Source organism: Bos javanicus, chromosome 5 (assembly GCF_032452875.1).
Source record: "Bos javanicus breed banteng chromosome 5, ARS-OSU_banteng_1.0, whole genome shotgun sequence".
Taxonomy (NCBI): domain Eukaryota; kingdom Metazoa; phylum Chordata; class Mammalia; order Artiodactyla; family Bovidae; genus Bos; species Bos javanicus.
The window spans coordinates 117,774,721-117,791,480 of record NC_083872.1 but is presented as its reverse complement, the minus strand read 5'-3'; the positions used below and the strand labels follow the sequence as shown (position 1 = coordinate 117,791,480).

Genomic DNA, 16,760 nt, shown 5'->3' with positions numbered 1-16,760 from the left:
CCGTGGGGTGCAGAAGGGACGGCGTCCTTTAGGGCCCCTGGTCACGGGGCAGGAGCGGCTGCACCTGCCTGTCCAGGGGCCCAGGGGAGCCTGAGCGCCAGCCAACACTGACGCTGCCTCGTGGAGGGGCTCCCGCCTGCATGGGCTCCACGGCAGACCGCCCAGGCTGGTTCCCTCTTTCCAGAGGTCATGGGTGCAAAGTAAGGCAACTCGGAGCCTCTCTCTGCTCCGGGCAGCTGGCGGCTGCAGTCAGAGTGCCCCTGGGCTCGCTGTCGGCCTTCCAGCCAAGTTTATGCCAAGAAAGCGGGAACGTGGCCCAGTGAAGTGACCAAGTTATAGAAGCCTGCCTGAGGCCGAGGCCAGGGAGGGCAGAGAGGTTTCGTGGCTTAGTGCAACGCTTCACTCAACAGCTTTGTCTGTACTTTATTCTCGTCACTCAACAGAATAGAATTTTTAAATTTCCAAGCAGGTAGGAGGCGGCTGCCACCTCCCTCTGCCCCTGGCGCCTGGACAGCAGGCCTCCGAGGGGGGCTGCCTCCCAGGCTGCCCTGGGCGGGGGCGCCACAAGGTGGGCATTTGGCAAGGGTGTTCCAGGGCCAGGGGTGGGGTGCTGGCCCCCAGGGCCCCGTGGCCAGCTGCTCCCTGGTCTCTTTGGTATCTCGGGAGGCGGAGGCCGCCCGCCCTCACCAGGCCTGACCGTGGCCGGTGCCTCGTCTCGGCGAGCGGCTCCAGCAAGGCCTCTCCTCCCCGGCTGGGGCCTGCAGCCAGAAGCAGGGGCACTGCCCGGCACGGGAGGCCCACTGCAGCGCGCTGGCCTCACTTCTTGTAGTGATTGGGGGCGTCCGCGAAGGCGAACTTGAGGCGGTAGGCCTCGGCCAACAGCAGGCTGACGTCCTCGTCACCCCAGTGGGCGGTGGGCAGGTTCTGAAGGAAGAGCAGCAGCTCCTGGGGGAACAGACAGCGGTCAGTGGGGGTGGAGGGCCCAGGGGGTGACCCGCAGGCTTGGGGGAGGGGGCCCGGGGGGAGAGATAGCAGTCAGCGGGGGCGGGGGGCCTGGGGGGCAACCTGCAGGCTGGGGGGAGGGGGGCCCAGGGGTGACCAGTGGGGTGGGGGAGCCCAGGGGGACAGACAGCAGTCATAGGGGGTGGGGGCCAGGGGGTGGGGAGCGGGGTCAGGGGACAGGGGCCCAGGGGTGACCAGCAGGGTTGGGAAGTGGGGGGCCCACGTGAGTGATCAGTGGTGTGGGGGGAGGGGGCCAGGGGGCGACCAGCTCCTGGGGGGCAGAGACAGGGGGTCAGAGTGGGCGACAGGCAGGGTGGGGGGACAGGGCCCTGCAGGAGGGGCCCTGGGATAACATTCCAGCCCCCACAAACCCTGTCCCCCCAAGTCGACCCCAACAGGCCCTAAGGCCTGCAGCTGGGAGGAAACCCCCCAGACCCGCTGGGAGGAGGAGGGCAGCGCCGCCCAGCACCGGGCCTCACACGCCGGCCGCCCCAGTGCTTTGGGGTCCAGGGACCTTCCGGGGGATGCGAAGCCCACCCCCTGGGCACTCAGGGCTGGCACCCAGAGGCCAGGCCAGGGCCCAGGTCCTGGCTGTGCTGCCCTCTAGCTGGTGGGCCGGGCAGGCTGCTGACCAGCTCAGGGCTGCGGGTTCCCCACCGAGGAGAGGGTCTCAGCTCCCAACAGACCGTCAGTGCCTGGCGCTGGGCGACACGGGGCCTGTGCCAGCTGCTGTCCCCTGACCCCCCGTCACAGGGCCGTCTCCCCCCTCCCGAATTGTGAGCCTCGCACCGGGACGCACCGCTAATGTGGCTTCCCTGGAGCTGCTCGTCCCCATTTCCTCCCGCATTTGGACCCTTTCTGGGGGCCTTTAAATTGAATTCACAGAGCAAATTTCACTGGCAGAGTGTCCCCGGGGACACATCAGCATCAATCTGCTGTCTCTCAGCATTAGGTGCAACTTACACGGATGCCAATCCAATTCTGAGCAGGTCGTAAATAAATACCTTTGGTTTTATTTTTAATCCACTTCGCTTCATATTATCATGACCTCGCTACTTGCAAGGTGAGAAGCAATACCCTCCCATTACGGTAACTCAGCGACTCCCTGCACACTCAATTTCAGAATCTAATTTAGTCCCCCAGGTTCACTGGATGGACAGAGAATAGAAATGCACGGCGCTCCGCGGCCTGCGAAGCTTGAAGAAGGAAAGATCTATCCGAGTGACCTTTACGGGAGGCAGAGAACACAGCCAAATACCTCCCTAAATACAGATTTCTTTTTTAAAAAGGCCTTATTTACGTGCTGGGCGGCGGTGTCTCTGACCGGGGAGCCCCGGGGAGGCCCAGGGTTAGCCATGCCATCTGGGGAAGGGCCATCGGTCACGACGCCGTCGCTGGCTCACAGCGCGGGTGCCCGCTCCCCCAGGGAACGAGACGGCGGCAGGGAGGGCCCGGCGCAGCGGACCGCAAGGGCAATTTGTTTTCACCTTAACTTCTCCGTAAACGGTGACCACATCACAGGATGAAAGCGGGAGACGGTCTGCTCACAGCTCTGAGGTCAGAAGGAGTCAAGGTTGGCTCAGGTCCCCATGGTTCTCTGCCGACTGTGCCCATGAGATGCCACCACGGCCACAGAGACCCAGCTCAGCGCGCCCGCCACCTGCCACCGTTCTCCCACGCTGGCACGCGGTGTCTGCGGCCGTTGGGAGGGCCGGAGTGACGGTTCCGCCCCGCCGCACAGCCCGGAGGCCTCAGCCCCGAGCAAAGCGCCAGCCACCCCGAGGACGGGCCCGCAGCGCCGGGTGCCAAGGACGGGGGCCCGAATCTCCGGTCGGCCCAGTTCTCGGGGTGATGAGCGGTTTGACCGTCCTCTGGACACGCTAGATGCCACCTCACGAGCATGTGGACCGTGGCTGGCTGCTCCTTCACGGGGTCTCCTCTGGAGGCTCCGCTGGGGCCACCCCAGCTGTGGGAGCCCTGTGGGCATCGCCATGTGGGCATTGCTATGCGGGCATCGCCCCGCAGGCACAGGCAGCGGGGCACGAGGGAGGCAGGCTACAGCGCAGACCCTGAGCTGGGTTGTTGCTGGATGCCTCTTTCAGGTGATCCTTCCTGCCTCTGCCTCTGGGTGGGATCCAAGAAGTGAGCTTTTCGATGTTAAAGAGTAAATAAAGTTTACGGCTTCTGGGACTTCTTGCCAAAATGATTTCATTTGTCCAGAGAGAGGCGTTACGTTACCATCTGCAAAGCACAATTATCTCTACGTGCACACCCTCCCAGGAAGGACAAAACGGCACACCCTGGGGTCCACGAGGGTGGGTAGGGACCCTCTCTCAGGCCCTGTTTCTGTCTGTGAGGTCCCCTGCGGAGCTCCCGTGTGTCAGGCAGCAAGGTCGCAGTCAGATGCAGAGGTGGGCCAAGCCTGCCCCCGGCCACCGCAGCCCCTTGGAACTCTGGAGGCACAAAGCGGGGGTCCTCGCCCACGCCGCCGGGTGATCTGTCTCCTCCGGGACCAGCAGGCCCAGGCGACCCCGTGTCCCCCCACGAAGCACACGGCACGCGGTGCTGACCCATGGGCAATCGCTCGCACACACACGCCTGTAAAGGACGCTGACCTTCCGGCCGGCCACGTCGGATCATTCCGAGGGGACACCAAGGAGCCAGGGAGGACACTGCCTTTGAACGTGCCTGGACTGAACTGTCAGATTCTCACGTCTGATGCCAACGGCGTCGTGTGTGACGAAGACGGCACAAGCAGGCACTGGGGAAGCGCAGCTCTGTTCCCGGAGCAGAAAGGGCCCTCGCTCTGCCGGCCACGTGCCAGGACCACCCATGCCCGGGCCACGTCAGGGCACGTGCTCGTCACACGGCCTGGTCTGGGCTCACACCTCTGGGGCTGGTGTGTGCGTGGACATGGCAATCAGGCCACAGATGGACAGACAGACTAGTAGCAGGCAGACAGTGCTCAGCTCGGCGCGGGGGCCGGGCCGGGCGTGTGACCTGTTGCTGCTCTTCTGCCCGCCCACTGCAGGGGTCTTGGTGGAGACGTGGGTCCATACAGAACACAGCCTAGATCTCTTTTGCGGTCTGAACAAAAGTCTGGGAAATGTTTCTTAACTTCTACCTTGATCACAGTTTGAAAGATAACATTGTACATGTACTGGGTTAGATGGAATATTAATACATTCATCTCCCATGCGCTCCTGAAGCTCTCCCACACGGCAGGCCTTCCCTCCTCTGGACAGCACCTTCCCTCCTCTGGACAGCACCTTCCCCCAGTGGACAGCACCTTCCCCCTGGTGGGCAATGGCACCCCACTCCAGTACTCTTGCTTGGAGAATCCCATGGACGGAGGAGCCTGGTGGGCTGCAGTCCAAGGGGTCGCTAAGAGTCGGACACGGCTGAGCGACTTCCCTTTCACTTTTCACTTTCATGCACTGGAGAAGGAAATGGCAACCCACTCCAGTGTTCTTGCCTGGAGAATCCCAGGGACGGGGGAGCCTGGTGGGCTGCCGTCTCTGGGGTCGCACAGAGTCGGACACGACTGAAGCGACTTAGCAGCAGCAGCAGCAGCCTGGTGGGCAGCACCTTGCCCCCAGCGGACAGCTCTGCTTTGAACCATCCAGTGTGGCCCTCTTGCTCGTGGGCAGTGGCTGTGACGGCCTCACCAGCCACGCACTGTGGACCCTCGGGCAGAAGGCATGCCTCAAGGCACCCAGGTCAACGCCACCCTGCCCATGCAGCGGGCACCGAGAGGGCCACACGCAGAGACGGCAAAGGAATCAGGATGGGGCTACCGGCCCGTGTGCCGAGGACCATGTCCTCCCCTTCCCTGGGAAGGAGAGACAGCAGCCCCTCCACAGACACAGGCCCGGCTGCTTTATTCCACTTTTCCACTGTGTTCTGATGGTCCGTTGGCAGCTTGGCCGGTGAACCTGCTGCTGGGGCCACTCGCAGAAGGGCAGTCCCAGGTGCCCCCTGGGGACCCCGGGGGGACACCCAGGATCAGGACTCCTGCAGGATGGGTCTCAGGCGTTTCTCCCAAGTCCTCAGCCTTTCAGGTGAGGCACCCAAGGCGGGGGTGGCCTGGGTGGTTCAGCGCCCGCACCGCAGATGGCCTTGTCCCCACAGCACTGGGTGACATCAGAGCCTGGGCACCAGGAAGCCTGGAAGCCAAGGGCGCAGAGACGGGGTGACCTCCAGGCCGGGGACCCGAGAGGCTGAGACTCTGAGCTCAGTTCGGTGCAGGAGCCGTCCCGCTGTCCGCCATCACGTCACCACTCCCCTCGGACGTCTGGGGGGCCTGGGGGCCCTGTATCCTCAGAGCCGACGGCCGGCTCCTTCCAGCACTGGACTGTGGGCAGGAGCGCCCAGGCCACAGGGCACACAGGAGCCCCGCCCCGCCCGGCCCGGCCACGGCTGCTGGAGCCTCAGGGCAAGTGTGCACAGAGTGGCTGTGGCCACCACCGCCCCGCCCTGGCCCGGCCACGGCTGCTGGAGCCTCAGGGCGAGTGTGCACAGAGTGGCCGTGGCCAGGACGCACGCGGAGCCTGGGGTGCCCGCTGCAGGCGGATGTGCTGCTCTGGCCCGCAGGACCGGCCTCCCACCCCGCCCCCCGGGCTAGCGGCCAGGGGCCGCACGCTTTGCAGGGCAAGGGTCCTGGTCCCGGTGCAACGGCCCACGCCTGACGGCCAGGCAGGGCTGGGCCGCTTTGCTCCCGCCTACGCAGGGGCTGTGGGCCTGAGTGCACATTCAACACAAAGCCGCGTTCCCGGGGAGCACACGTCAACCGAGACGGCAGGAGGGGAGCCGAGGCTGGACTGTGCCAAAGCGGTCTGTGACGTCCGCCGGCAGTGCCATGGGGGCCTTCTGACGGTTCAGTGCCCCGGGCCAGGTCTCCCTGGGAGCCCTGGGGGTGGGGGGACGGGGTGGAAACGGCGCCGCGAGCCAGGGACCCGGGAAGCACCTGGCACCTCGTCCTGGTGCCACACGTGACCGTCCCGCAGGCGTGGCTCTCCCGTTTCTGCGCCACCTCCCACTGCCTGCTCCTCCCGCCAGGACCTTCCTGCCGCGTTCACTCCGTGCCAAGCATCACGCTGCGTGCTGACCTTACGACCAATCCCGGGCCCTCCCCACTGTGTCCACGGCCAGTCCCGGGGCCTCCCACACCCCCAGAGCCGGAAAGAAAAAGCTAGGGCCCCAGGAGACTTAGTGACAGCTCAGTTCTGCCTGGTGCTCAGCTGTGACCCCCCCAGGGTTGCCCTCCTGAGCCTTGAACCTGACCTGAGCAAGACCCAGCCTCTCTGAGAGGCCATGTGCTCAGAGGAGACCGCCTCCCTCCAGTGCGACCCCCCCCCCACCTCCAGCTCTTAGGAGGACATCTCAGGGGGACCAGGCGGCCCTGGACTGGCGGTCTGATGGCTGAGGACCTGACCTGGTCCCCCTCCTGGAGCTGAGAGCTGACCAGACGGTAAACCACAGGGAGTCCCCTGGGTGGGGTGCAGGGACTGGACTAAGGCAGAGGCCCTGAGCCCTCCACGGGTGAGCCCACCCTGCACAGACACGGCCACAGGAGGCGCCCAGAGGCCCGAAATGAAAATCGCCTGTGAGATTCTCTAGTTCCCTGACTGTTAACCTTTCAAGCTAGCCCGGTGACCTTTAGCCAATAGATCAAAGGGAACAGTTCACCCTGACTTGAGGCGGACACGAAGGGGCACCTGAGAAGGTCAGTCCGCCGGCCCAGGGTTCCTCCCGGGTGGATGCTCGCTCAGGGGGCCCCACTGGCCACGTCCCATCCCGTGTCCCCACCAGACTCCAACCCCAGCATTCAGGACGACAGGCACACAGCTGTCTCAGGGGCAACACCCTGCTGGCCAGGGTGGGGGCGTGGGCAGCCGCAGGCTGGCCCTGCTTCCCGGGCGGCACTGGGTCCCCCAGGCTGCGGCTCCTCCTTCCTGCCCCTTCCCCCCAGGACGGTCCTGTGACAGCTGATTCCTTTGACAATCCAGTTATTAGTTTGAAAAATCTCGTCAAGTTGCAGGACCAAACCAGGGCTAAAAATAGAAGGGCGCTGACAGCCGGCTGGGCTGGACGGCCAACTGCCAGGCCAGCCTGCTGGCTGCTGACAGCCCCTGGAAGGTGGGAACGGAAGGTGACACGGCGGGAGAACGCTCTTCTGGGGGCCCTCCGACGGCTCCGGGAGGCGCACCGTCCTTTCAATTAATTTTGCGTCTCTTTGCCCAAAAAACGATGTCTAAAGAGAAAACCCCTCCAGGTACCGAAAACACAAGCTTGACACGAGCGCCCTGACTGAGCTGCTTTGCACCTCACATGTCTGCACGTGCCCGGGAGACGTCTGACCCGCACACGGAGAATACTTAAAATCCTGGCATGGCGATCAGAGCCGCTCTGTTCTGCAGAGGCCCCTCGGCTCTGCGGGCTGGGGGCTGGTTGCAGACGGCGTGCCCGGGGAGGGGCCGTCCTCACTGGGGGATGCCCGCCTGGGAAGCGTGCCCACTCACAGGAGGAGGCCCCCAGGCCCACGTTTATCTGCAAAGTGACAGAGACGCCCCTTCAAATGGTCGGGCTCAGGGCCTGGAGGTGGCGCCAGCTGCTCACCCCGAGAAATCAGGGGAGGGGGCCACAGAGGGGAGCAGGGCTGTGGTCCCGCAGCCAGGGCCCGGGGAGCTCGGGGGCACTGCCTGCACGGGGACTGGCAGCTCCCACGTCCCCGGGGCTGCTCTTCTGGGCTCTGGGGCAGGGACGCTGTCAGCCACGTGGCTCCCCCCGTGTGGTCTGCTCCCCACGTTCAGTGGCTCCCCGGGGTGGGTCCTCCCTACTGAACCCTGCTTCCTGAGAACCCCTCGCCCCCACCTCGCCCGCAGCTCACCTCTGGCCACTCTGCCAAGCTCCTCTGCGAACCCTCCCTCTGCCTGGCCACTCAGGCTGTGTTCCCCGGGCCCTCTTCACCCCTACGGACCCTCTGGGGCAAGGCTTACCGTCACCGAGGTCTGCACCCCCTGCCTCTCCCTGAAAACCACCCGAGTGTCCCGTGGCTGCCTGCACCCTCCACACCAGTGTGTTCCCCTGCAGCCGTAACAACGAGCAAACGCCCGCAAACTACACCTGTCCCCCCACTTCCCGGCTCCTGTGACAGCAGTGAGACCCCCGCGCCCAGGACCCACCTTCCCTCCCACATCCAGCCCTGCCCCGGCCCCCCGGCCCAGCCCATCGCCACCTTTTGGCGGGTGATCGTTTGGCCCCTGCCTTCCCACCCTGCCCCCTAACCTGCAGGGCAGCATCACAGCAACATCTAGAAAAGAAAACCATCCCCCAACCACCCTGCTCTCCACAAGCCAGCCGCTCCGCCCTCCCTCCAGGATGGGCCTGGGGCCCCAGGGCCCCGTCTGGAAGCAGATGATGGTGCCGGCCACGCGGTGCTGCAGGCGGGCGGCGCCCCCGAGACGTCTGCGCCCCTTCCCGTTAGGATCTCTGTCCACACAGCTGGGGCTCACCAGCACCAAACCCTCCAACCCCCTGAACCCCAAGACCCAGGGTCTCAGCCACGGAAGTCGGGTCTGCGCAGGGCCCCTCACACCCGCACGCGTCCCCCTGCAGTGATGTCGAGCACCCGAAGGTGACAAGCCCAGAGTCCCCGAGAGCAGAGTGTGGGGGAGAGGGCTTGACAGGCAGAGGCCCCAGGAGGAGCTCCTGCTGGCGGGCACGATACCCTCACCCCGCAGCCCACCTCCTGGGGGTCTCCTCGCCCCGCCCCGCCCCCCCCCCCCTCCAGAGACCCTCAGCAGCGCCCGGAAGGCGGGCGGGTGGGCTCTGGGCTCTGGGCGGGCTCTGGCCGCCCTGCCCCGCCCTCACTCTCCTGTCTACGCTGCAGACAAGGACCGCTTCACCACAGAAGAGGGTGAACAAAGAACCTCCTAGGGTGAATGCAGGCTCTGGAGACGAACTCCAGGGTCACCACGTCCCCTCACGGCTCATGCAAGACGCGTGGCCCCACCGACGGCCCTGGAGGCCGAGGCAGGGCTCTGACTCAGGTAAGGAGACGGCGGCCCGGGCTCAGGAAGGTTGGGGTGGAGGCGAGGGGGAGGTTCAGGCTCTTTTTCTACAAGAGAAGCCAAAGGCAATGAGGTTCCGGAGCATCCTTACTGGGCACTTGGAAGGCCAGGGGCCTCCCATCTCTTCAAGTTACACGAAGCCCTGAGACGCTCCGTCCACAGGCACCCAGCCTCACCAGGAGCAGGAGGGCCACGGGCAGGGGCCTCAGAAACCTCCAGAGGACTAACCCTGGCAGGAGGTTGGGAGGGGCCATGGGGCAGAGCACGCTGGAAAGGAGGTGGACGTGTGCAGGGCAGCGAGCCGCGAGGCCCGCCCGTGTCTCCTGACGCCGAGGCACTCACCCTACAGTCTGTGCCAGGCCTGGGACCGACTCCTGGGCAGGGTCCCTGGGGCAGGGCCCTTCACACATGTGCAGAGTGCCCGTTGGAGGGGACCCTGCAGGCAGAGGCGGCCAGGAAGGAACCCTGCATCCAGGCCCTGATTCCAGCCCCTGCTTCTCACAGCGGGTGCTGCAGAAACACCCTTCCCAGGGGGGCACCATCCGCTCAGCTACAGGACCAGGGCCCCGACCCAGAGATTTAAATGCAAGCTTATTCCTGGAAACCGTTCAAAACTAATGAAGCACTCTGCAGGCTGGCTTTTACCTCCAGATTCCAGTAACACCCAGGCTGTAAATCGCTGGCCATTAGGACGCATCCCTTTTGTTTTCAAGAATGTTAAAGGGTCACTGCCAAGCACTCTGCACCCAAGATTTATGGACTTTTAGGGGCAAAAGTTTCTTTTCTGTCTTCATCAATTCAGAGAGGTGTTTAAAGAGGAGATTCTCCCCTATCCCCATCCCCACCTGCTCCGCCAAGGGCCTCGGTGGCAGAGGGGACCCTGCCGGGCTCAAGCTGGGATGGGATGGGGTGGGGAGGGGCAGAGGTGGCTCCCAGGCCCGGATCCACCGGCACGGAGCCCTCCTGGGAGACGGAGGTGCAATTTCCAAGAGAAGAGCCCCGCCCCCTCAACTCCCCACCAGAGGCCAGGGCTTCAGTCTGGTGTTCTCCTCCCAGAGCCGCCTTCCGGGGAGGCCTGTGGTTCCTTATGACATCTCCACAGCGGCAGCAGCCTTGTGGCCTGTACCTGATTTCACCATGAGTCAATTCCTTGAGGGTAAAGGCTCAGATGGACTACGCCCAGCAGGAACCTGAAACTTCCTGGTGCTCGACTGAGAGCAGGGCGTTTATCCCAGTAAATGCTGAGCTGAGCGCAGGTGGGCAGATGGCTGGCTGGCTGGATAGGTGGATAGTGATGGATGGATGGATGGTGGATGGATGGATGGATGGACAGATGGATGGATGGTAGGTGGGCAGGTGGATGGATGGATAGGTGGATAGATGGCTGGCTGGCTGGATGGGTGGGTGGGTAGGTGGGCAGGTGGATGGATGGATGGATGGATGGATAGATGGCTGGCTGGGTGGATAAGATGGGCGGGTGGACACGTGAGCAGACACGAGGATAGACAGATTAAACCATAAACACACCATCCGGGATGGCCCTAAAAGTAGGCCATGGCCCTATCCTTCCCACTGGAAGCCGCAAGCCCCGTGAGCAGCCAACCTCAGCCTGCATCTGTGGGGCCACAGCTGAGCCAGACCCAGCCTGTGCCCCAGCGCCTGGCAGAGGGCCTCACGGCACGAGGAGGCTCGTGTTCAGTCGGCACCGTTACGGATCAAACTGAGCAAACGACTGCAAACACATCCTGAGGCGGGTGACCGGTGACGCGATGAGGGCCCCGCGCCCGGGGGTGGGGGTCTCAACCCCAGGCCCTCCAGCTCAGCACCTACTCAGGGCTGCCACTTGGCTGCTCATCAGGAGAGGTGTGTTTTTCGGGTGGGGGGGCGTGTCGCGTTCCCCCAGGACCAACGCACCACCACCGCACTGAGAAGCACGTGGCAAGTGGCCCGCCAGGCCCAGGCCCGGACCAGCAACACTGACATGTCCAGGAGCCCTGGGGCCCCCATGGCCAGTGGCTGGACTGCAGGGGAGGGCAGGTCGGGCAGGGGCTGCTCCCCAGGGCCTGGCTGGCTCCCACGCCAGGGTCGCTTCCAGGTGAAGAGCCTGAAGCCCCATCCCCACCTCTGAGCCCCCCAGCCCTGAGCCCGCGACCGGGGAGACCCAGCTTAGAACAAGAGGAGCCAACCGGCCACCAGGGAAGCAGCAGCAATCCCACACACTCAGCACCTGAGCCAGCTGGTTATTTCCACTGATTCCTGAACATACGCGCTCAACTTCTGGTCAAGTTAGGTCCAGGCTCCCACGGAGGAGAAACCGCATCAAGTCGCTGGGCTTGGTTGAGGGCCTCGCTGCCCTCTGCCCGCCGCCTCCAACGTGACCGAGCCGTCCCCTGAGAGTGACTGTACTGCAGATGGAGTCGCAGATGGGTATTTAGGAGTGCGAATCTAATCAAGAGTGATCAGGGCCCGGGAGGTGACGCGCCGCCTGCCTCTGACAGGTTCCCAGGCTGGCGTGCCCGCCCCGGCAGGAATGAGGGTTACGACAACGGGGCTGTCTGGAGACAAAAAGCCGGGCACCGAGAGCCCAGCGCCTCCCCCGACACCTGAGCACCAGGGTACGCGTTGGTAAGCAGCACCGTAAGAGCCCACACCAGCATGACCCTGCTGGGAAGCCCCCTCCTCCGAAGGAGCTGAGGGTGGTGGAGGGGGCCTATGGACAGAGGCTGCCCATTGCCCTGAGACCCTGGGGCGGGTGGCTTCACCCCTGACACTGCGGGTCACTGGGACCCCATCTTGTGTACAAGACAGACAGAGACCCTGCCACGGCAGGGATGTAGGCGCTCGGGGCCTCAGTGCCTGAACTACGGGGGTCCCGGGTGTATCACCCAGAAATGGTGTGTGGGAGCTGTGGGCACACATGGTACCCACGCCAGCGCCAAGCGTGTCCTCCAAGAGGCTCCACGCGCAACCCCGCCCCAGACACTCGCCCGGCAGCTACGCAGGGGAGCGGCCTCTGGAGGCCTGAGCCCAGGGGTGCCCCAGCATGGACACAGCAGTGACACACGTGAGGTCAACTTCTGGCAAACATTCGGTGGGGCACTCACGCACCTTCCAGGCCAAGGGGCCCAGAGCCAGGCTGGACCACCGGGTGAGATGCCCACAGACTCCAGAGCCGGCTGCCTGTTGTCCTGGGCTCCCGGCAAACAGGCAGCTGGAAGGCACCCGGTGGGCCACTAACACGGAGGGGCCCCCCAAGGAGGGGGACGAGAAGAGGCGGCCCCTGGACCCCCACCCCTCAAGCCCAGGGGACGGCGCGCCCGGGGGAGGGGCTGCAGACCCACAATACTTGCAGCCTCTCCGGGAAAACACAGCTGTGTCACGCCCGGCGGCAGGCGCCGCTGCCCGCAAGGCTGTGTGTCCTCCGTGAGAACCTGCAGAGCACACGGCCAGCACAGGGCAGGGGCAGGTCCACCCTCTGCTGGTTTCACAGGCTGCGACCCTGGGCAGCTCTGCCTCGCTAAGGGAGAGGGCTGGGGGTGACCCTGCCACACTCTGCTTCCCAGCTCCTCGACTAGGATGGGGTTCACACGCAGTGTCTTGGGGCTCCCAGGGGATGAGGACGCCCCATCCCTCAGACCAAGACGCTGAGCCCCAGACAGGGCCAGGATCTGCTCCTGGCTATGAGGGTCGCTGGCGACTGGAGGCGCTCAGCGGGGAGGGGTCCCCGCTTTGAGCGCAGAGCGTGAGGCTGGGGGCACCCCAGTTCCCACAGACGGAGCCCCAGGAAAGCCTGCCTGAGTGGAGGAGGAAAGACAGGGCCGTGGTAGGGCCCACGGCTCCCTGGTAAGGGGCAGCAGGGGCCCTGCCTCTCTGCTGCAGGGGTCCGGTGTCCGCCAAGCCCCTGTGTCCCATCTGCTGGCCCCTCGGCCCCGCTTGCCCGGCGGAGGATCAGACACACCAAACGAGGGGAGAGCAAATATTTTCTCTTTGCATGAGGAATTAAAAAGATCAATGCAACTGCTGTGAGCTCTGTCTCAAAAAACAAACACCCCAAAATTGAATCGAGAAATCCTACCGTGTTTGCCCTGAAAATCCGCAAACTAATTAGGGTAACAAAATGAAAGTTCCGCACAGATCAAGGGCTTTTAGCATTGAAAGTGGATGGCAAGGCAGATTTCTTCTAATGCTTCCATCTCGTTTCATCTTCTCTCTATTATTTATGAGGCTCAAGGGGTGAGGCCTTGGCGAGTCCAGGACCCTGTGGCCAAGCTTGTTACCTTCGTGCTGAACCTGCTGTCCGGGGCTGGGATGGGTGAGCCAGGCCTGCAGGGCTGGGGGAAGAGGGGTGGTGGGAGCATGCCCTGTGTCCCAGGCCCAGACAGGGCAGTCGCAGCCAGGAGCCCCAGGAAGCTGGCATCCAAGCCCTGCGGTTCCTTCACTTCTCTGAGCCTCATTTTCCAGCCTGGAAGGGGGGCCAGAGGCCCCCCAAGCCACTCGCTCCTCCTCCCCTGCCTGGGTCCTGTTGTGCCCACTCCGCTGGTGACCTGGGCAGCCCAAACCCACCCCCGCCCACCTCTCTGCTACCCGCTCTGCGGCCTGGGAGGCAGGCTGGCTGGAGCCTGCTTCCCTCCAGGCGGCATCCCCCGACCCAACACACAGCCCGGGGGCCCGGGGTGCGTGACGGTCACGTGGAAACCAGCACAGAGTTAGAGGAGCAGAGGGGACCCAGAGCCCCGCGAGGCAGAGGGGCTCCTTCCGCACAGGCGGCCGGAGGGGGTGACCATTAACCCCGGGCCGGCAGGAGGGCGGGCGGGATGCGCTCTCCAGGCCGTCAGCAGCGGTGTCGTTTCTTCCTGCCCCAGGTTTCCTGGGAGCACCGCGTGCCTCGCGGCCTCTGCAGCCCGCACAAGTGGCCGCTGAGGCCACGGGGTCCGCGCCTCCCTCCAAGTTCCGCCACCTGACAACCCTGCATCAGACCTGCCGCGGCCAGGAAGCCTTCCAAGCATCCGGGCCCGCCGGCGCGTCCACGCGGGCCCACCCAGGCCTGGGCGGGCTTGTCTCCACACAGATGCGTTCGGGCGTCCTGCGAGGTGGCAAGATGGAACGCGTGACGGCTGAGGGGCTGCGAGGGAGACGTTTTAATAAGGCCCGAGATGTAATTACATTACTTCGGGGACTGAACAGATGAGCTTCTCCGAGTCTATCTGCCTTAGATATCAAACACCATTAATGAGATAATAAGGGCCTTTCAATTAATGATTTGAATGGTGGGTGTAATTTTTTCTTTAATGGCAAGACTAATTCACGGCAGAAATGAGCAGGGAGAGAGACCCTGGCAGAAGCCGCTGCTCTGGGCCGCCCTCCACTCACCTGCAGGGCAGGCTGGTCCTGACGGAGGCTGGACTGCGAACCCGCAGGAACCAGTGGGCGGACCCAGGGATGCGGGCATCCAGCCCCGAGGAAAAGGGCATCCCTTCGGGGCTTGCAGCGTCACCCTCCACCCGGAGAAAGGGAGGGAGGGGGTCGAGGAGGGGACAGGCAGGAGGGGGAGGGAGCACTCTCGCCAGTGCTCCAGCGGGTTCCAGGCACACCCCTCCCAGGACCCCAGACTCCCTCCCCAGCAGATCCCGACTCCACCCCTGGGGGCGGCTGAGCTGGACACCAAAGCCCAGGGCACGGCAGCCCCTTCTATCCGCCAGGCCGACTCTGGGGCCTGTCTCACACTCAGGCTCTGGGGCCTGGGGCCCCCAAGCTGCCCTCGGCAGAGGGGCTCACAACCTGCCTGGTCCCCGACTGGGCACTTTCAGAGATGCCGCGTGACGAACAATTACAACGCGGCCAAGCCTCACATTAAATATACCTTTCCATACGCAGACATGAAAGGATTTTTCAGATTTCACGTTGAGGTCATTTCACGGCCAGGAATTCATCTACCGCGGCTAAGAGATCCTGGTGTGTGCCAGGGACTGCGGGGAAGTGACAAATTCCCACCCACGAGGATGCTCAAACTTCATCACCTTCATACGAAGGTGAAGCTGAACAGGTCATGAAGTGAGCAGGATGTTACGTTTTATAGACGTCACCTAAATGACTGTGCGGTCAGGCCGCAGGGGCACCGGCCCAGCGAGAGGGCAGGGGCATCATGCGGGACGCCGGCAGCAGGGTCCAGGCGCTGGACTTCCGGAGAAGCTGCCGCTTCTGATAAACCGTACGGGGACGACTCCATGACGAGTTCAGAGAGAACTGGGCGACTCGGCCACTCAGTCCAGGGAAAGCAGCCCGTGTCCAGGGACGACGGAAGGGGACCTACTGAACCCATGAGCGGCTCCCGCTGCCCCAGGGAGCATCGCGGCCGGGCTGCCATCCGCCCAGGACCCTGGGGACCCGGGGCCCAGGCAGAAGCACGGAGGCCCCGCTCCCCTTGCTGCTTGAGGGGTCGCTGTGCAAACCAATCAAGAAACAGCAATTTGGAAAGACAGGCAGACACACAGAACAATACTAACGACAACACCTGCAGATCCAAAGTGCTGCCCATCCCGTGGGAGGGGGCGGGGAGAGGGAGTGGCTTGTTTTCGGTAAAAAGGCTTTTCGAACTTTCTGGGTTTTAATACATATACATAAATAAAGAGAGTTGGACTGTGAAGAAGGCTGAGCGCCGAAAAATTGATGCTTTTGAACTGTGGTGTTGGAGAAGACTCTTGAGAGTCCCTTGGACTGTAAGGAGATCCAACCAGTCCATTCTGAAGGAGATCAGCCCTGGGATTTCTTTGGAAGGAATGATGCTGAAGCTGAAACTCCAGTACTTTGGCCACCTCATGCGAAGAGTTGACTCATTGGAAAAGACTCTGATGCTGGGAGGGATTGGGGGCAGGAGGAGAAGGGGACGACAGAGGATGAGATGGCTGGATGGCATCACTGACTCGATGGATGTAAGTCTCAGTGAACTCCGGGAGTTGGTGATGGACAGGGAGGCCTGGCGTGCTGCAATTCATGGGGTCGCAAAGAGTCGGACACGACTGAGCGACTGAACTGAACTGAACTGATAAATAGATAGCTTTAACAATTTTTTTTTTAATTTTGCAGAATGGGATTGGAGTGAGAATACACGGGGACAGTGCTGACCCCATAACACTCCCCCTTCCTGAAGACCCTCTACTGACCCTCATCCACAAGTTGATGGGAATGGCCGGCCCGGAAGGGAAACTGCTGGAGGGACCAGCAAGAGTCCTTGGGGTCCTGGGACCTCCTTAACGTCCATGAGTCACTAAGAAGCCAGCACCGACTCATCTCAGCTCTCAGATCACGGGCGTGCAGGGGCTGGGGTCACTGGGACCTCTCAGCAGGGCCCCGCCCGCCCTGCAGAGCCTGAGGATCACCAGCAGGGCGTGCCTGTGCTCACCCTGGCAGAACTGCAGGAGAGAAAGGGGAGAGTCAGGCCCTGGGGAGTGCGTGTGGACCGCCCGCGCCGGCCGTCCACACAGGGAGGCGCACCTGCACACTCAGCTCGGGGCCGGGGGGCCTGGTGGCCAGCGGGCACACAGCCACACGCCGGCGTGCCAGGTAAAAGTTAGGGGCCTGGGAGCAGCCCCAAGGCCACCAGGCCTGGCCAGGTCCCGGGGCTCAGGTTCCAGCGGCTCATCTCCCAGAGGGGGTGGAGCCCACAGCAGAGCGGGCCGATTCAACAGG

General features: G+C 63.6%; 1 protein-coding gene across 1 annotated transcript in view; it reads right to left on the bottom strand.

The window, feature by feature from the left end:
- Positions 1-403: 403 nt before the first annotated feature.
- The window catches only part of TBC1D22A (TBC1 domain family member 22A), a 257,407-nt gene continuing 241,050 nt past the window's right edge, over positions 404-16,760 (bottom strand). Inside the window, exon 13 of the mRNA XM_061418891.1 lies at positions 404-945. Within this exon, the coding sequence (XP_061274875.1) occupies positions 817-945 (129 nt within the window). The 3' untranslated portion in view covers positions 404-816. The remainder of the gene's footprint in view (positions 946-16,760) is intronic.